This window comes from Drosophila arizonae, chromosome 3, assembly GCF_054131065.1.
Source record: "Drosophila arizonae isolate 15081-1271.41 chromosome 3, UAZ_ARI_1.0, whole genome shotgun sequence".
Classification (NCBI taxonomy): Eukaryota; Metazoa; Arthropoda; class Insecta; order Diptera; family Drosophilidae; genus Drosophila; species Drosophila arizonae.
The window spans coordinates 21,489,284-21,508,421 of NC_142923.1; the positions used below are offsets into that span (position 1 = coordinate 21,489,284).

Genomic DNA, 19,138 nt, shown 5'->3' on the forward strand with positions numbered 1-19,138 from the left:
CAATGCCAATTAAGTTTTTGGTCAAAATGCAGGCGAGCATGCAGTTGGACATGGACATGGACATGGACATGGGCATGGTTTGTGACCAGGTTGCAAGACTGCATAACAATTCATCATCATCATCATTATCATCAGCATCAGAATCAAAGTGCAGCACGTAGCAGTTGTAGACGAAATATTGAAGCCTTGTCGCAGTCCGCAATCCGAAAACCATTTTCTATTTTGTATTCGTCCATCTGTCAACAGTCGAGGTGGGTGGCGTGAGGGGCTGTACTTATTTAAACAATAGTTGTCCCCAGCAGAACACTCGTCCTGCAGCAGGAGCAGCAGCAGCACCACCAGCCGCAGACAATTGCTTTGGACTGCTTTTGCCCGCCGAGGCGTACATTACATTAGACGAGCATAAAGGCCACCCTCAAAGCAGGCATCAACCCCTTGCCCCCGACCCACGACAAACTGATTTCAAGTGCAGCACGAAACCGCAAGGCAAGACAATGCGGACATAGGGTCAGAGCACTAAAGACACACACACACACACAGGAACACAGACAGAATATGCAGATAATCATTGTGCAACAAGGGACACACACGCTGTCCATCTATGCCACTGTCCGTCCTTCCAGCTATCCACCTGTTCGTCCGTCCGTCCGTCATGTCATTTAATAGTCCTGCTGCTGCTCGGTGTTTGTTGCATTAATTAAAGATGCGCTGCATTGCTTTGGCAGCCAGCATTCCGGCATTCGTGTTCTCGCATATTCTCCTGGCGTCACCTCATTGCATTGTTGTGAGTTACTATCAAAGGAGTGGCCGCAATTGGTCCTCCTTGACTCCTCCGTGGCAAAGGAAATTAACAACAAAGCCTGTCAGAGCCGGTCTCAGCATAACTTAGAGCGAGGTATAGTCGCTGTAACTGGCAGAAGGAGAGTATATATTCCTGATCACGATGACGAGCTGTGTCTATATGTCCGTCTTTGTGTATTTCCTCTTGAGGAAGCTTACTTATCCCAGTATAACTCGTGCAGTCTTAAGTAAGCGATAATTAAATAATGTAGATAGTGTTAATCGTTTGGTGCTTCGGGGGCTTCGAGCACTCCTACTTCCATTTAAAGGCACGCCATCCAGGAACTTTTATTTCACATTTACCTGTCTCTTTGCCTATGCAGCTAGAGAGATCATCGATTTCCTTTTCCGAATCCTCATTCTTCGATGTTATTACTCACAGTTCTGGAATCTTTTATTTAATCAACAAGAGCCCTATAGGAGACCAATAAATCTGGTTTAGTCAAATAATATTTCTCATTTGATTTACAAGATTCCAATTAATTCTAAATTCTAATTCTAAATTTATAGTAGATTCGAGGCTCAAAATTTATTTGATTGTTTCATTGAACAATACATACTTTTCCTCTTTAGATAGCACAGCAGATACATATTTTAACAGGGGTTTTATTATATAAATAAAATCAATACCAATTGTATTTATAATTTGAACTAAATATTTTATTTATTGATTGCATTAAAAAATAGACGCAAATATATTAAATACTAATTACACATAGATATTATTTAACTAAATTCATTTACGGAATATATATATTTATTGCTCGATATTTATCGAACGCTACCATCAAAAGACAGAACAAAAAGGCCAATTTATTATTTGCTGATTTGTTAATTATTTCTGCGCTATAGATGTTGCGCATCAGGTTGAAATACAATTGATTTTGGTGTTATATGCAGTGGAAAGCAAAAATAATACTTCAAAGGAAACCAAAAAGTGAATTTCGATGAAAATGTTGGTGGACAGAAATTCGAAAGTGAAATAAACTCGAATAAATTGCTAAGAGTGAGCTCTGTGGGAGCTGTATGTGTGTGTGTGTGTGTGTGTGTAGTGTGAATCGAGCTGAGTAAGGAGAGTGTATGCGAATTAGCTAGTAGTGTTAGTTAGTTAGTGCTGTCTTAATACTTCAATCAAAACTTTAATCAAAATCCCTAAATGAGCGAATTAATTATTGTTTTCTGCCTAACTCACACAATAATCACAGCTGCAATTGTTACATTTTGACTTTTCTTCTCAGCGTTAAATGATTAAAAATTTAATAATATACAAAATACATAAACATGCCATGCACAGCACAAATCATGTATATATGTATACATAGATAGATACATATACATATATCAGTATATCCATAGTCAGTATAAGATCTGCTCATTTCTAGTCATTTAGCTCATATGCACATAGTGTATAGTAGTGTATGTTTGCATTAACTAAGCTAGAATAATTTAGTAACTCCTGACTAAATATTTTTCTTAGTTGGTGTTTGTTTGTTTTTCTTTTTAGTAATTTGTTTTAGTTATTGTAGGTGTTTTAATATTAAGGCCACTTAAGTACTCTTAATGATTCAATTAAGTGCGCTGATAGTTTTGCCTTAAAGTTAATCCTCAAGTCCTGGTAATTCGTTTTCCCAAATAGGCGGACTTCAACTGCTGGTACTCCAGTATGCGTGCGATGCCATATTCCTGCAAGAGACGCCAAAGATTATTTCGTATATGCAATTAAAATTAATTAGCTACAATTATATTTATATAAATTATTTATTCCTTAACAGCACTTTAAAAAATAAAATATGTTTAAATTTGTAATTTATGATATTATTACATATTTTAAAAAATTATATATACATATTTAAAACAATTATTGAACCATTTTAAAACATATTTCTTACTTCGAAATAAATAATTTACAATTAAATTAATTCAGGTCCCTATTACCTATTCCAAATTTAAATATTAAATCTCGCATTAATTAAACTGATTAAAAAAATATTCATATACATATAGATTTTCTTTCTATCAGGGCTTTTTTTTTTTTTCATTTTAAAAAGTAATTTTAGGAATTAATTATTGAACTATAATCTCAGAATAATATTTCGTGAAATTATATTATGAATCATTTTTTCATTGTATTGCGAGATTAATTAAAGTGTTAATTTCATAAGTATAGAGAAGCATTCTACTACATTTTAAACTGAACTAAAATTTAGGGTTTTCTAAGCCCTACAGATAGGGCCCAACAACCAGAAGTTTAATTAAAGAGAATTTAAGAGACTCTATAGATCTATATTGTTGTAAAGAGATTACAGTCTCTCCCAGCTCTCAGCGCACTCCGAGCACTCAGTGACTTGACGTTTGCAATTCGAAACTGAATAGAATATTAAAATCATTCACAATTGTAGCTGTGTGTCTGAGTCGATAGCTCTATATAGAGGATATATATTAGATATATTGTAGTCAAATATATATTAACCACAACAGCGTGATCTAATGTAATATAAGCTTTATTAAGCTGTGTTATATACAGAAATAAATTAAACATTAGCAATGAGATCAAATATATATCTATTTAACAAAAACATACCCAATAACCAAACTCAATGGCTGACGTAACATTCACCACAGACCAGAGGCTCCAGAACAGATGAGAGAGCATTGTAAATAGTTGTATTTCGGCATCGACCGCATCGAGCTCCTCCACATGGGGCTCGTAGTGCTCATCATCGTGATATTTCTTCAAATAGTTGACGATAAAATCACGACGTTGCTGCACCGTTGCGTATTGATGTTTGTAGTGGTGAAAGTATGGGAATTGAGGATTGGTATAGTCGAAGGTCCACTCAATGAAATGATTAGCCAAATCGAAGCCACGATAATTGTAGGCGCAATATTCAAAATCAATGATAATGAGATCTGGCTCATGATCGGACATAAAGCTCGAGTCCAGTGCGGAATCATCCGTGGTGTCCAATTCCGGGCAGGGTGACGCACTATGCGACTTACTGCATTTATATATTGGGGGTGAGACAGAGGAATACGATTAGTTCAGTTAATCATAGTGATTGTATGATATGGCATGGATAACCTGTATGTATTTGGTAATTTGCTTATGCCGAATTAAAATTTCATTTTGACGACCGCAGCAATGGGGCCTGCCATCTAGAATTTAAGGTAGTTTTAACAAGCATACAGAAGGTATATATAACTTAATTACTAATTTAGCAATTGGCAAATAAATACGGGTTAGTGTCCAATAATGGTTTCTACTAAGCCACATAGCTCACTCACTTGTCATCCGCATCCAAATTACTGTTGCCATCCAGACTATCGCCCAGGGTCTCATCAAAATTGGATCTATGGCAGAGTTGAAATTAATTATTGGCATCTCTAAGAATTCAATAAATGAAATAATTCTATGTACCTTAGACTACTTATTGATTCTCTGGGTGTACGATCATTTCCATTGTTTGATTGCCTCAATAATATGTTGCCCTCCTGCAGATCGTTGTGGCAAAAGACAACGGGATAATCGCCCGCTTCTATCACCGATCTTAGCCAGGCTATTTCCCGAACATAGTCAATGGATCGCATGAGTTCACGTTGCTTTTGCAATACTGTCGAATTCGGTTTCGATTCAATTTTGCCCTTTACAATGCTATCCAAGCTGGCCAGCCAACGGTCCATGCAATTCCATATCCAGTCCGGTTCCTTCGACATTGGTATATTCAAGCTGTGTATTTCACCCATTTTCTCAGCGATCTTCATCGAAATACGAGCATCGCCCAGCTCTGTGGTGGCCAATGCACGTGCCTAAATGAATACAAATAGAAGACATACAATTTCTATATTTCTATATAGCACGGATTTACTGAGCTAAAATTGGTACTGATCTCTTTAAGTAAAAGCAGGCAAAACTTTTATATAAAGCAAACGTTTTTTTTTAAAGGAAATGAAATAAATCAAGCAATATATTTAATTATGCCTATTATAGAAGTATTAGACTATTATTTCTCAGAGGTAGGGTATTATAAAAAAAAGAACTTAAGAACTTGATTTTAGTCTGAAGTCTCTTTCTATCATCTTAAGCTTCAATGTTTTTGTATAGATAAACATTTTCTAAACAAATTTTATAATTATTTTGGCTAGACTAAAATTGATTCATATGTTTAAATACTTGTACAGTATATACATATAGAAAAGAACATAATATTCCTAGAAGTATTCTATTCAGCATAAAGGGTACAGCTACTTGATTACAGTATTAATATATTAATATATCTTTATATTATTATCTATATCTTTATCTATTTGCAAGCCTAAATCTATTTGGATACAGATTTCAATCTTATATTTAATACAAATATTTACTCGATTAATACTAGCAAGTTGATAACAAATATATCTATCACTCAGTCTATCTATCTATGCAAACAAAATCTTCCTTAAAATATGACAATCTCAATCTAAATATTAAAAGACAACATAAATCTGAAACTGTTGTAGTCTTCTACATTGTTTTCTCTACTCCTTCTGCCCAACCCACCGGTATATATTGCTCAATGCGTCCACCGGGAAATATGCCATGTAGCTTCGGTCCAAAGTTACGTTCGCTGAGCAGGGCAAACACCACAGACTCTGTTATCATGGTCTCCAGGGCATGATCGCCATGCGTTTGACCATAGATGCGCAGCAGCACCTATATTGTGTTGAGAGTTTATTTTTATTTAAGTATTAGCATTTATAAAGAGATTGTCAAATGTGATCGACCTACCTCACGGGGTTCCTGCTTGGGACTGTGCAAACGTCGCAGCAAACTAGAATCGCCGCTGTCGCTATCAAAGCGTCGTCTTTTATTTGCCTGTTTAGCGCTCAGCGCCGCATCGTCATCATCATCATCGGCGTGGGCGATGGCTGAGGGATTTTTTGTTACCTCCGGTGCCACATCTTTGATATTGTTATTGTTGTTATTGTTATTATTGTTGTTGTTGTTGTTTTCGCTATTCTTAGCAAATGCCGAGGCGGCTATGACGTGTTTGCCAATGTTGACGTTGACATTTCCTGACTGCTGTTGCTGCTGCTCTACCTCCAACAGCTGCTGTTCATCAAAATCATCCAAGTCGGGCAAACTGACGTAATATAAGAAATTCGAGAGACCACCGCTAAAACGCAATAATATATTTGTACAGATTAAATGACTTTTTATTGATTTTATGCAAATTTATAATATGGAACTCACCTGATACGCTTTACCACCAATTGCTCTGGGGTAACCACCTTCCAGCGTCCGGTTAGATAGTCACGGCAAATGCGGGCAGCCGCTTGGCGAATTTCCTCAAGTGTGGCCTATTTGGATGTGTGCCAAGAGCGTTAAATGTACCAAAAACCAAAGAGAAACAGAAATTGTAATTGAGCAAAAACAGAAGAGAAGAGAGTGTGCCTTACAGAGACAACAGAAAAAGAGAGAGAGAGAGAGCGCGCAAGAGAGAGAGAAAAACTTTTGACGTTTACGAATTGACAAAACAAATGCGGGTACTCATACCCGGCAGAGGTTTCGCGAGGGTGAGTATTGGTGGGTCGTACTAGTCATATCAAATATATACATATAGAAGAATAATATACAATATAATATATTTCAATGTGTTCAATACAAAAAAAGGAAAAATGGCATGCAATATACCCAAGACTGAAAATAAACAATGTCTAAATTCTAAGTAGCCTCGCGTACAATTTTTAGTACAAGTGCAAGGTCGCGAAAGTGCTAAAAGTGTTTCTAGGCGTACAATTCAAATATAATATATTTATTTTTTATGAGGTAAAACAAGTTAGTACATGATGTCTAGCTAGAATTTACATTATTTGTAGGCTAAAGAAGTATTTATATATACGTAAACATATTTAATTTTTTTTGCTAGTTAATATCTAATTAAACTGTTTCTAAATTTTAGCTAACATAGACCTAATACTGTTTCTAAATTTTAGCTAACATAGACATACAGTCGAGTCTCGATAATTTGTACCCCGCGAAATCGAAATTCGCGATAAATCGATTTTCCCCTTGAAAGAAATTTGTTCTCAACATGTACCTAAGTAATAGCAAAAATGTACCTCACATATACCTAACATGTACATAACATGTACCTTACATATACGTAACATATACTTAACATATGAAGTGCAAATTGTCAAATTTATCTCTAATGTAGGGAATGAATACCTAAGCGATAGTGAGAAAAACAACCAACATATACTACCAGACTCTAGGTAACATATAGCAACATATATATCTAACATAAACATAACATTTTCCTATTCGGAACATTTACCAATATATATTACCAAGCATATATATATAATGGTACATATTTTCATAAATAGGAAATATGTAGTGTTTACAAATTTAATTTTAAATGAAACGTAAATGATTCTGAAATAAAAATATGTACAAAAATAGCAATTTTGCCAAAAACTATTTGTTTACAAACTAACATCCCATGTTAACCATATACTCTGTACAAAAAATATTATAATAGAATTTTTAGATTTTCGAATAGTCTAAAAACAAAATTAACTCAAATATATTAGATATGTTAAATATATTCGATATATTAAATATATTAGATTAACTTATATATGGTTCGCTTACATTGCGTCGAAAATGTTGCCAGATATGTTCATAATTACAGCATGGACGTTTACAACAATTTTGATCAATATCTAGAAATTTCTGCTGCTTTTGACGACGACTTTTATGTTTAATGCAACCTTTACGTTGTCTCATACTACGTTTATTCCGTTTTACAAGAAATCACGATAAATTTTCAAATACTATATATAAAAGGCTATGTATAAATCTAATTATATAAAAAAAAACTGATTTAACAATTCCGTATGCACGCAAGTCTTCAATGTTATTCCGTATTAAGTCGATTAGTTCCTCACAGCTGGGCGTTCAATAATAAACTGAAACAGCTCACAACAGAACTGACTCATCGTAGACCTGAGATGCTCGCTCACACTACTCATTGCGCTCTCGCTCTTTTTCTCTATGTCTTACTCTCTCACTCTGTCTCTCTATATCTCTCTTTCTCTGTCTTTGGTGGTTGATGCACCACCAACCACCTTGCCCTCTGATTGCGCTAGGGCTAAAGCATACCTAGCACACAAACCACGAACGTAACTACCAACTACGTCAATTGCTTTGCCTTCTCTGATTTTTCAACAGATGTTCGATTTCTGGACGACAGGTAAAAAAAAAAAAAAAGAAAAATAACTTAAGTAGAGAAAAACTATTTTAAACTGGTTTAATGGCAACTCATTGTAGTCTAGCACCTATTTAAGATTAGATTGTATCATTCAAGTGCTTGTAAATGCCGCTCAAAACTTACAACTGAGGCCTTGATATACATCTATCATCAATGAACGTTCGTTGACCTGTTTCCAGTTGGACGACTGTTCAAATTTTAACTTAGCATATATATGATATAATAGGAAAATTAGATATTTCAAAAAATCATCCATATAAAATTCCATCAAAAAGTCAATTAGTCAATTAAGAAAACGATATTTTCTATAAACTCGAACTGTAGATACAAGTACATATATATGTATAAGTATACATAGATATAAATATATATATTTTCTCACAAGTAAAACCTTCCAGTTGGATCTAATCCATATGCAGCAGGTATGCAGTTATTTATAAGATTTTTCGTTTGCCTTAAGGTGCACGAAGGGCTGCAACCCCTCAGGATTAGCTCAGCTTTCTCTCTCTAACTCTCCTCTCTCTCTCTCTCTCTCTCTCCCTATATTTTTCTCTATTCATTTTCTACCCTCTCTTAAATGGCCCAAGACATTTGTAACTCTCTTTCTTCATTCATCTTTATCATCCATTAAAATATTTATTTAATTTTTATGCTTACTCACAAAAATTAAATGAATTTATTGGTTTTGTGCAATATCCGTCCGTCTGTTCGGCTTTCAAAGCTGGAGAATTTTCAATTTGAAAAATATACGTTGACCCGTGAAGGCGTATTCTGCAGTCGATAACGCCCGACTGCAACGTTCTTACATGTTTTATTGTGTAAGTAAGTTTGAATATCCTAAAACTATAGCTAGTAAAAAAAAAAAAAAAAAAAAAAAAAAAAACTAGTTTAATTCATCGATGCATCAAAATGCAGACAACTTTCACCCCAAACGCATACACCCACACCCACACACTTGTAAATATAACGAGTTCAATGTAAATTTTGTGGAATTTTCCACGCAAACAGCGCAACAAGAAAATCTTCCATCTACGCACAAAGCAAATGTCTCTTATCAAGTGGAACAACAATATATGAAATATATATACATATTGTAAGAATGGCAAACAGTTGATATAATTATTTCATATAATGTGTAAAACAATGTGAGACAGACATTTGATGGCCAGAAGAACGCGCAAGTATATAAACTATATACAAGTTTTATACCTGAACCTGATAAGCCCATTAAAGGCATTTTATAGATCGCAGCTTAAGCGAGAACTATAAAAATTAATATAACAATGTGAATAAGACTTTTTTTCGTAAAGCCTGTTCCGGGTCTTATCAGCACTAATAAAACTTATCAAGAACTATTTTATTTAGCGCCCACTTGCAAAAATTTAATCGGAAAATATTTCTCACGTATATTTTGCTTTGCCAAAGGCAAATCTTTGAAGTACGCAGCTGTAGATTTAATAATTTGTATTTTAAGGTCTATATATTGTAGTTAGGCACCGATTGATAGCGACTAGGCAATACTCTATTTAAATAATTGACTTGATGTTACTGAATTTTGGTTTAATTTTTAAAAATATTTTTATTATTCTAACTGTCGAATATATAGACATTATTTAATTTTTTATTCATATATTTATTACCAATTTGCCGACTAATGCTTCGTTGACTTATAAAGCTCAGAAACTAATAAAAACGAGAAAAAATTTTTAATTCACTTATTTATTTATATTAAGGTTCTATCAAAAGGTTCTATCAAATATCATTAAAGCTCTTCAAAATAAGAAATTACATAATTAATTTACATTTTACTATAGCTCGCCTAACGATTTTATTTAGTTTAATGTTTGAAAAAATGTTTACCGGGTTAAAATTATATTTGCAGTTTTATATGCAATTTTCTTTTGCATCTTTAAATAATATATTTAAATATGTACATTTAACATTCCTCTTATCACAATGTTCATATGTAGGTCAGTATGAATTGGTAACTTCCCCGAAAAAAAACCAGACTAAATTTAGATTTGTTTGCCAATAAGTTGAAAGTTCTCATTGCACAACGCGAAACTAGAGATAAGATTTGAAACGCGTGTTATACAAATACCTATGAAGTAGTGGAAAAAATATGCATGCCAAAAAAACTTTCGGAACTAATAGGTATAGAAAATAAAATACAATTCTATGGTTGATGTGGAACACGTGGCTAATAATTGGCTTAAGCTTGTGGGCAGTATCTCAAATAAATATCTACATTTATCAAATACCTATCGATGGGTCTGTAAACATTTATAAATTGCAAACAAATTGGAATTTGATAAGCAAATTGTTTTAATGTTACTTATCATTAATGAGTAAGTAAGTAACTTTGAACATTTTATCTGATTAAATTTCTTCAAGTGTATTTAGCTAGTGCCACATTAAATAATTTTAATTGATAAAAATAAAAGGTTTAAAGTATTTAAACTCAAATTAATATAAGTTTACAAAAGTTCTAAAATGCTCTAAATTTAATTAATATTGATTATTAAAACCAATCTAAGCTACGTTCTTTAAGTACTTATTAGTCTTTCTATCTTATCTAGTCTTTGCTCTGACAAAACATTCGATAGTTATTACCCAAAGTAAAAAATAGTTACATTAGAATTAATTCTTATATACAATTATGCAATATAGCGGATTTTGTGTATTTTTTGTAAATTACGATTTTATTTGGAAATATCTATTATGAACCCTAAATTAAGTCTAAGCAGTCCAGATCAGAATCATGTAAAAGTTTTGGTATTTTAACAAATATAATGTAATGTACAAAATAAATGAAATTACAAAAATAGTTGTGTGTAAAATATAAAATAAAATAATATTTAAATATAAATAAGAAAATATTTATAAATAACTTAATAATTGAAGAATAGAAAGCAAAAAATAAATAAAAAGAACAATAATAATACATTAGGATATGTATATAATAAAATATACACACTTGAGTATTCAAAAAACGGGCAACTTTGTTTATCTTGTTATTTTATTATTTTTATTTAAATCAACTTTGGGTTTTTTTGTTTAGTTTTCCCCGCAACTATTTTGTTCTATTTTCTATTTTTCTCACTTACAAGATGACTCACTACGAGTAAATGATTCATTAAAATATTCATAATAATCAAAAGTTACTTTATACAAAACTAGCAAGAATAATAACGACAGCGATTGGGTAAATCCCATTTTATAAAGTTATTTGTGTATGTGTGTGTATATGTGTGTGTGTTTTCTAGGTATATAATAGTTGGCTTAAAGCAATTACCTGACTAAAGCTATGCGTCTGCAATTCGCTGCGCAACTGCGCCGCAGCAGCGACGGCACGTGACCTATTGCGTCGACTCTGGCAACTCCACCGGCCGTTAGAGTCGGGCGGGTAGCGGTAAATGCGCGACAGCGTCTGGCTAAGGCAGCGCGTGCTGCCCGTGCGCAGAGCAACCTGTGCGGCGCCCATTGCGATAAGTGTCTGCGACACGAGCTTTAACCCCAGAGTATACATAAATAAATCAACAAAATATGCAAAAATTGAAGAGAGTAAAACAAAAGCAATATTTATACGAAAACAAAAGAAGAAGAAGGAACAACAACAAGAAGAGAAACATGCTTATCAAGAACATGCCGCCAGTTGTATTATAAAGAGAGCCAACGACAACAATGTATAACAATGTATAACAACAATGTATAACAATGCGATAAGCCCAACAAGGAATAAGCTAGAAGCGTGGAATCATCATTAAAAAATAACAATAAAAAAAAATGAAATCAAATGCAACAACGGAAGAGCCTTGAAGTGACCGAACAGATCGACTCTGAAATACTCTTTCAGATAAGAGGCCAATACTTCTACATCTATATATTTGCTTCAGCTTATCAGTTCATTGAAATTGATGACATCAATGCCGTGTAATACGCATTAAAAATAAAAGCAATTTTTTTCAATAATTTGGATTAAAGCGGTTAATACTGTAGAACAAAAATAATTATTATATAAAAATAAAAATGTATTTAAAAATATATGTATACGCATTAACAATAAAAGTAATCATCTTTTTTAGCACTTTCGATTAAAGCAGTTAGCACAGTAGACTAGAAATAGATCTGATTACATACATGTGTATGTATATACCAACAAATTGTATACCAAAATCAAAATCAATGATAAATGCTCAATTATTCATTACAAACTTTAAAGACAACTAATTTCAGCAGCTGTCAAAAGTTATTTCAATACATATTTTTTTTTTTTTTTTATATAATTTACATTGCAGGCGACAAACGTGTTAGCAAAATGAATGGACTTCTTGGTGCGCTTTGCAAGAGAGCCTGATAGCCGCCAAAGATTTCGCGATGACACACGAATGGCGGTATCGGTCAATGTTCGCGAATTACGTAGAGAATTCGTAACAAAAACAAAAATAATGCAGAGAAGCTGCTACCAAGAGCGAGAACAATAATGAAACGGGTTATAAAGCATTCTCTGCATTTTGCATTCTCTTACCGTTTGCAAATTGTTGGACATCTTACTGCGTAAACTCTTCCTCTCGCTCTACCTTCCACACGCGACACGATGTTCAAAAAGGTACGTAACAGCAATGTGTGAGTATGTATGTGCGTGAGTTCCTGTTGTGACCGTGTGCTTGTCTGTTTTAGTATTTCCTTTTTTTTTGTTATTCGTTTTTTTTATTTACACCTCCACTTGACAGAAACAATTAAATATACATCCACGTGCTCTATAAACTGCGACGTCACTGTTGACTAAATATAATTACAATAAAACGTATAAATAAAAACAACTAGTTGAGCTGTTGACTGTTTCTGTTTGATTAACGGGTTTAATGTTGCACTGCTTTCCGCTTTAGCATCCACTCGCGCGCACGATTCAATTGCTACTGCGATCGAAGCTTTGAGTCGCTGCAGAGTGTCAAAAGAGGGAGTGTGATTTTCGCCTACTCTTCCGTTATCTTATCACCTTGGTTTAGCACTCTGCACGGCAGCTCTCCTATTTCTCTCTCGCATTTGCATTTCGAACTGAGCTGCTGAGTTTCACAGCGCTCTGCCAATGAACTTTTGCAAGTGAGCAACAATCGAGAATTTTTCTCACCACCAATTTGAATTTTGCAACCTGACAGACGACTCAAGGTTGACTGCTACAGCTACTTCTATACATTTTTATTTGAATTGTAAAAAATTAGTTTATATTCTAATATCTCTAATTTTGATTAGTTTATTTTTGAAATAATAATAGAACCAGTTTTTTTTATCACTTGTTTACTTTTAGACCCGGTATGTTTTTTTGGGTCAAAGCCAATCAATTACGTTTCAAATAAATATGTTTTCCAAAGCTCCATTGAGAGTTTTCTAAAATTCATGCCAATTGGCACGCGCGCAGTACCGCAATATTGTTACACGAGGGCTGCTCAAGCCGTGTTCAATTTAATATGCACATTTAACAAGAAAAATCTACTACTTCTGGAGCAACGCTCGCCGAAAAGCTTTCGGTTTACATGGCCAATACGATGCTCTACAAGTTAGCAGCTTTCAATGAAAGCTATCTCGAAAATGCTAGCTTACCACTAAAAAGCTTTCGCCATCGAGCTTTTGTAGATGCTTTACAAATGTACTTTAAATGTGACTCACATCCGCACGGATGCGATCATATTTATTTTCGTGCATTTACCTATACCATATTACATTCATATTGAGCTTTTTCCATGTAAGAAAAAACTTGTGTCAGATTAGATTTTAAATGTAAATACATATGTATATACATGCACACATATAAAAAATACCTCATTTAAATGAATATGCTAATTCCGCATTGGAGCTTTTTGCGACGCACTTCAATGCCAAAAAAGGTTGCTGCTGATAAGCCATGTCTATGGTGTACAGTCGCGTCCCACATGTGCATGCAAACACACACACACACAAACATACAATGCGAGCGACTTCTAGGAAGTTTCTAGAAAGGCGCAAAGCCCCCGAACCCCAACCAAAGAGTAGACAGAATAATTAACTTGGTTTTTGTTTTTGTATTTCTTTTGTTCTTCCATTTATTTTTGAATGTTCTCGAATGCTGTTTTTTATTTGTGGTTTTATATCATTTTTTTCTCTGCATCTGGCTACGTTTTGTTAGCCGTTTTCGGCTTGTTGTTGTTGCTGCTTAACTTGGCTGAATGTTCTGTACGGCTCTTTACTTTAGAAGTTTTGTATTCTTTCAATTTTGCCACTTCTTCACATACACTGCTCTAATTTTAATCGTGTTCTGTGTCTACCTTTTATTTCACTTGCCTTTCTGTTTTTCTGCATGCGTTATTGCCTATGGTTTGGTCTGTTTGTTCTTGTTGCTTTTTACGCTGCTCTTCTGTTGCCATTAAACAATTTAGTCAAAGTTTAAGGAGTGCGTGTGAGTGCGAGGGCGAGAGCAAGAGCGCTGAATAAAAGTGTGGGGGAAGAGGAACCTATGTAAATAACAAACCACCAATACACTCACATATACATATGTATATAACGCTCTTTACACAAAATTAGACACGCTAAATGCAAACAGAATAGAAGACTTAGCCAAGTTATACAGTAAAATAAAAGTATATAAAAAAAATTCAAAAAAAATTATGGTTGTACATTAAAGTTGTTAAATATAATTTAATTTCCTTAAGTTTGGCGAGTCGGCGCTGTTGGTTTCATTGCTATATAAAAACTTGATATTCCTTTCATATATGCATATTTCTATTTATAAATCTTTCATGTGAGGAGCTTGGAGGGGCGCGGGCAGCTTTATGTTATTTCCTGTTTCTTCTTTAGTTCTTTCTTTTTGTCTGCTTTTTTTTTTACCGAGTTTTAAACATAGAGCTTGTTTTTTCTTTTAATATAAATACTCATATATAATATAGGATCATACATAAAATTAAAAAAGAAATTATCTTAAAAATGACAAATGCGTAATGTTAAATTTGTTTTCGTTTACTTTTACAAGACTTGCAAATTGTTTTTGTATAGTTTGTTTCTTTTTTTTTTTTATTATATTATTATTAAATTTGATGTTTTCCTTGTGTACAACTCTTCTTTTTTTGTTTTTGTTTGCTTGTCTGCTTAAAACGCATCTTAATTGTTTCTTTTTTGTATTTATATATATATACTTTTTTCTTTAAAGTTAAGTTTTTGTTTTTAAGTAAATTTTAAATGATAATGGATTTTTTCTTGTTGCTTTTTTTTTTTTTTTCTTCTTTTTTGTTAGTAAAGTCAGAGAGAATCGGTACATTTTAAGACTACGCTCCCTTTTTACAGGATTGTTATTAGAAATGTCAGCACACACACATGCACACCCACACTCACACATACATATAGAGTAACTCAAGTCAGTGTTGGTATGTGTGTGTGCGTATGTTTGTGCATGAGTGCGTGAGCGCATTTTGTGTGTGATTTGTTTGTGTGTGTTAGTAAATTTAAATGTATTACTGTGCTGCTGGCTGAGCGGGCGATGCGATGCGATGCAGTTAGCCAGGACTCTTTAGGCAGCCACCTCGCTGGCTTCGGCACCATTTTGAACTTCATCCTTTGAGCTGGCCTCGTCCAGCTTCGCCTTCTTCTCCGGCGTGGCAACGACCTCATCGGCTTTAGCGGTGGCATCATCCACCTTTCGCTTCACAGCTTCAGCGGAGGGCGCATCTAAAAATGGGGCACCAAAATGAAATGAAAATACAAATTAAATGTCAAATTTCGAGGTTATGTTTATTCTTTCACATTTACCTTTTGAGTCACCGTTAGCTGCCTCTGCATCATCGGCGCCATTCTCAACGGCTGCGGCGGCCTCGCTGCTTGGCTTAGCCTCAGCTGTTGTCTTCTCAGCCTCCTCATCTACCTTCTTCTCATCGGCTGGTGCTGCGGCGTCTGTCTTCTCACCATCGACAGCGTCGGCAGCGGGCGCAGCTTCGGCGCTGGCCTCAGCACCGTTCTCCTTAGCGCCATCGACACTGCTGCTCGACTCCTCGCCGGCACCGTTCTCTGTGGTGGTCGGTGTCTCTGCTGCTGCATCGTCGGCAGCGACGGCATCCTTCTTTACAGCATCAACCTCTTCAGCGGCAACTTTCTCAACCACGGGGGTCTCGCTGTGATAAGTTAAAATTAAGTAGATATTTTACATAAATATACACAATTAGAAAATTAAGAAAAAGCTGGAATTCAAACATTTCGCAAATCTATAAAAAATCGAGAGAAAAATTTCAAGCATACAAAAGTTCGGCAAAAGCCGTTAGCTCCGCAACCGGCGTCGCTTCCGCGTTCGTTACAACCACCCTCAGTAGAAATAGAGCCAGACACACACACAATCACATTGTTAAAAGCATCTGCCGCCGCAAATGATAAATGGGAGCAACAACTCGTGGAAACTGCGACGCAAAAAGAAACAAAAAAGGTGAGCGGCATGCGCTTCAATATAAAAAAATTGTGCTTTTTTCTTTATACACCAGCCGGATAATAGGTGTACATAGCATAAAATGTAAAGTGAAGAGTAAAGAGCAAAGGCAAAGCGTGCAAAAAAAAAAAAGCGCGACTTGCTTGAAATACAACGAGCGAACTGACGAAAAAAAAAACTGGTTTTTATGTTTAAAACACTATGTGCGTCTCCCTCGCACACACCATTTGTGGGCTACAATGCGCGCGCGTCACGTACACAAGCGAAACAGCAAACAAAGAGCGAGCAAGAGCGCGCTTAAAGAATTGCATTGCAAGGCAAAGCGGCAAAAATAACGGTCAAAATATATATACACATGTACACTCACACAGGCACCTACAATACAATAGCTTTCCCCCCCACCCCGGCAACTAACACAACCTCAGACAACAGACAAAAGGTTTCTAACGGTTATCTTCAACTGCGTCGCAAGAGCAGTTAAAAGAAAACGCAGAGCGAAACGTTGACAATGCGAGTGCGAGCAACCGGCATTGCGTTGCGTTTATTTTAGGCAATGACAAAATATTCCTGAAAACAGAATTTGATTTGAGCAGCTCATTAGCACAAAAATGAGCGACAAGAGCGCAAAGAAGCGGCCAACAATGCCAAGCTTTAAGCTTTAAACGAAATATGCGCAAGACAAAACTGACAAAAATTAATGGCCAGACGACAGGGGCAAAAGCAAACAGACGAGACAGACAAAACGACAGCTGAAACTCAAACGGCACACAAAAAAAAGAGCGGCAACTTGAATGCTACACACTGATGCAGTGTGCTCACACGCTCACACAAATATACATACAGACAATACATACATACATACTTATTTGCGCACTCCGCTTTGCACACAGCACACAGTACGTATATATACACACACATCCACATGTACGCTCAATATATTACTTCTTTGCCTTTACCAGCAGCCGCCACCACGAACATGCCCAACAACAAGCATGCTGACGAAGTCGCTGCCGCTGTCGTCGTCGCTGTTTGCCGGCCGGAGTGTGAGAGCGAGAAAGCATCATGACGCCGCGCCAATTTCAACGGCGTCGTTTTTTGCGCGCACGTTTAGACAGCTTTGGTGTAAGCGAGACAACTCTATAGATTGTTCAAGCATTTTACGTAGGATAGACACAAAATTCAAAAAGAAATTTTTTCCAAACCGTTGGAAAAAAAATTATGTACATCACTTGCGAAATTACCCGCAATTGCCGCTGCATATATTGTTTAAACATATTCAACGCACACACACATGCAACAAAGGCTAGATCACACATATTTACACACAAATCCAAATAAAATTACTCACTTCTTTTTCTCAGCCACATCAGCCATTTTAACTTTTAAAGAATTACTTTTCAAAGAGAAGCGCGAAGGTTTTAGTTTTACTTTTCTGCAAATAGCACGCGTACGCAAACACGACTTGTTTTTAATACTTAAAACCAAAACACGTAGGTACAACAAGATTCGCAAATTTCATAAATTTGTGCAATTACTCTTGCTTGACCACTTTTTTCAGGTAGCTCTGCTGCTTTTAAAGTTGAATGCCTGCTGGGTTTTTGGTTGCCGTTCAGAATAACGTCCACACAGTTACGCAGAAAAACGCCGAATGAGACAGAGACAGAAGCTGAGGTAACTTTATATACACTAGGTATATTACAATTCACATCGATGATTTCCAAAACCAAATTAGATATCGATATATTTGCGGCAAAATATTTTCAAAAAAAATGCAATTTTGAATATATAGTTATATGTAATTGATGTGTATTCACTTTTACATGCAAACTTCAAAGAAAATATGCTTAAATACTGACTTTTACTCCATTAAAACGAATTCATTTTTGTCGATTTTTACTTTGTGATTAATTTTAAGTATTAACATAATGTTAAGCTCAAAATGGCACTGTTGTATGGGACTATGGCGTCGCACTAGAATGTGGTGAATAGAGTGAATGCAATAGCCTTTCAAAAGGCATTGTATGTTAGAGTGAGAGAAAATACTTTTACCTTTCAATAAAGCAGCCATATATTTCTTATCGATAGCCTTTTAAGTCACGATGTTTAATCACATAAATATTTAAAGCAACGATCATTTAAATATCATGTGCATAATTTAATTATTATCTACATTTTACTGATTGTAGTTTGTTTAATGGTTAGAGTTTGTACAATTTTGTCTTTCTATATATGTATTTTAAATACATTTTCAGGAAGTGTTCAAAACACATGGTCTAAGCGGCATCTGCTCTATTACTTTTTCATATTAATATGAAATCTAACAAATATATAGCGTATTTACTCTTCTTTTCTATTTGTATTAAGTACAAAGTCTTTGTTGTAGTTCAGATTTTACTCTGTAGAGCCATAGATGTATTCAGATAATAATTTGTTTTTTCGGCTTCCGCAATAAAAGGATTGGGAAAACAACTGCTCTTATCCACGGATCATTTTAGTCCCAGCTGCAAGCCGTATAACAATATGTAATAATACTGTATATTGTGTATGTATATGTATATACATACATATGCATGCTTTATAGTATATATGTACATACATA

The 19,138-nt window shown here is 34.9% G+C and overlaps 2 protein-coding genes across 4 annotated transcripts; both read right to left on the bottom strand.

The window, feature by feature from the left end:
* Positions 1-1,473: 1,473 nt before the first annotated feature.
* LOC108610475 (choline/ethanolamine kinase) lies at positions 1,474-13,089 on the bottom strand. Of its 3 annotated transcripts, XM_089464151.1 has the most exons (9): positions 12,628-13,089; positions 11,395-11,607; positions 6,074-6,180; positions 5,609-5,996; positions 5,381-5,533; positions 4,259-4,647; positions 4,126-4,191; positions 3,422-3,839; positions 1,474-2,523 (listed from the first exon to the last, which is right to left on the bottom strand). In XM_089464151.1, the coding sequence occupies exons 1-9, from the start codon at positions 12,646-12,648 to the stop codon at positions 2,446-2,448; spliced, it is 1,833 nt and encodes a 610-aa protein (XP_089320277.1). In that variant the 5' UTR covers positions 12,649-13,089; the 3' UTR covers positions 1,474-2,445. The 3 variants fall into 3 exon arrangements, with proteins under 3 accessions (XP_089320277.1, XP_017858093.2, XP_017858092.2); XM_018002604.2 differs by lacking the exon at positions 11,395-11,607 and having other exon boundaries at positions 12,628-13,043; XM_018002603.2 differs by lacking the exons at positions 11,395-11,607; positions 12,628-13,089 and adding an exon at positions 7,481-7,807.
* A 1,049-nt stretch (positions 13,090-14,138) lies between these two features.
* Df31 (Decondensation factor 31) lies at positions 14,139-18,207 on the bottom strand. The gene is made up of 3 exons (XM_018002610.2): positions 17,888-18,207; positions 15,876-16,234; positions 14,139-15,794 (listed from the first exon to the last, which is right to left on the bottom strand). The coding sequence occupies exons 1-3, from the start codon at positions 17,911-17,913 to the stop codon at positions 15,637-15,639; spliced, it is 543 nt and encodes a 180-aa protein (XP_017858099.1). The 5' UTR covers positions 17,914-18,207; the 3' UTR covers positions 14,139-15,636.
* Between the last annotated feature and the right edge of the window lie 931 nt (positions 18,208-19,138).

What these genes read in the sequence shown, in the direction of transcription:
- LOC108610475 (XM_089464151.1), bottom strand. Translation starts at nt 12,648, where the DNA reads ATGTCCAACAATTTGCAAACG. An exon ending in AGACGCATAGCTTTAGTCAG is followed by an intron (nt 6,181 to 11,394) that starts GTAATTGCTTTA and finishes ACATCCAAATAG; the next exon opens with GCCACACTTGAGGAAATTCG. An exon ending in TTGGTGGTAAAGCGTATCAG is followed by an intron (nt 5,997 to 6,073) that starts GTGAGTTCCATA and finishes ATTGCGTTTTAG; the next exon opens with CGGTGGTCTCTCGAATTTCT.
- Df31 (XM_018002610.2), bottom strand. Translation starts at nt 17,913, where the DNA reads ATGGCTGATGTGGCTGAGAAAAAGAA. An exon ending in GATGTGGCTGAGAAAAAGAA is followed by an intron (nt 16,235 to 17,887) that starts GTGAGTAATTTT and finishes AACTTATCACAG; the next exon opens with CGAGACCCCCGTGGTTGAGA. An exon ending in AGCTAACGGTGACTCAAAAG is followed by an intron (nt 15,795 to 15,875) that starts GTAAATGTGAAA and finishes CCCCATTTTTAG; the next exon opens with ATGCGCCCTCCGCTGAAGCT.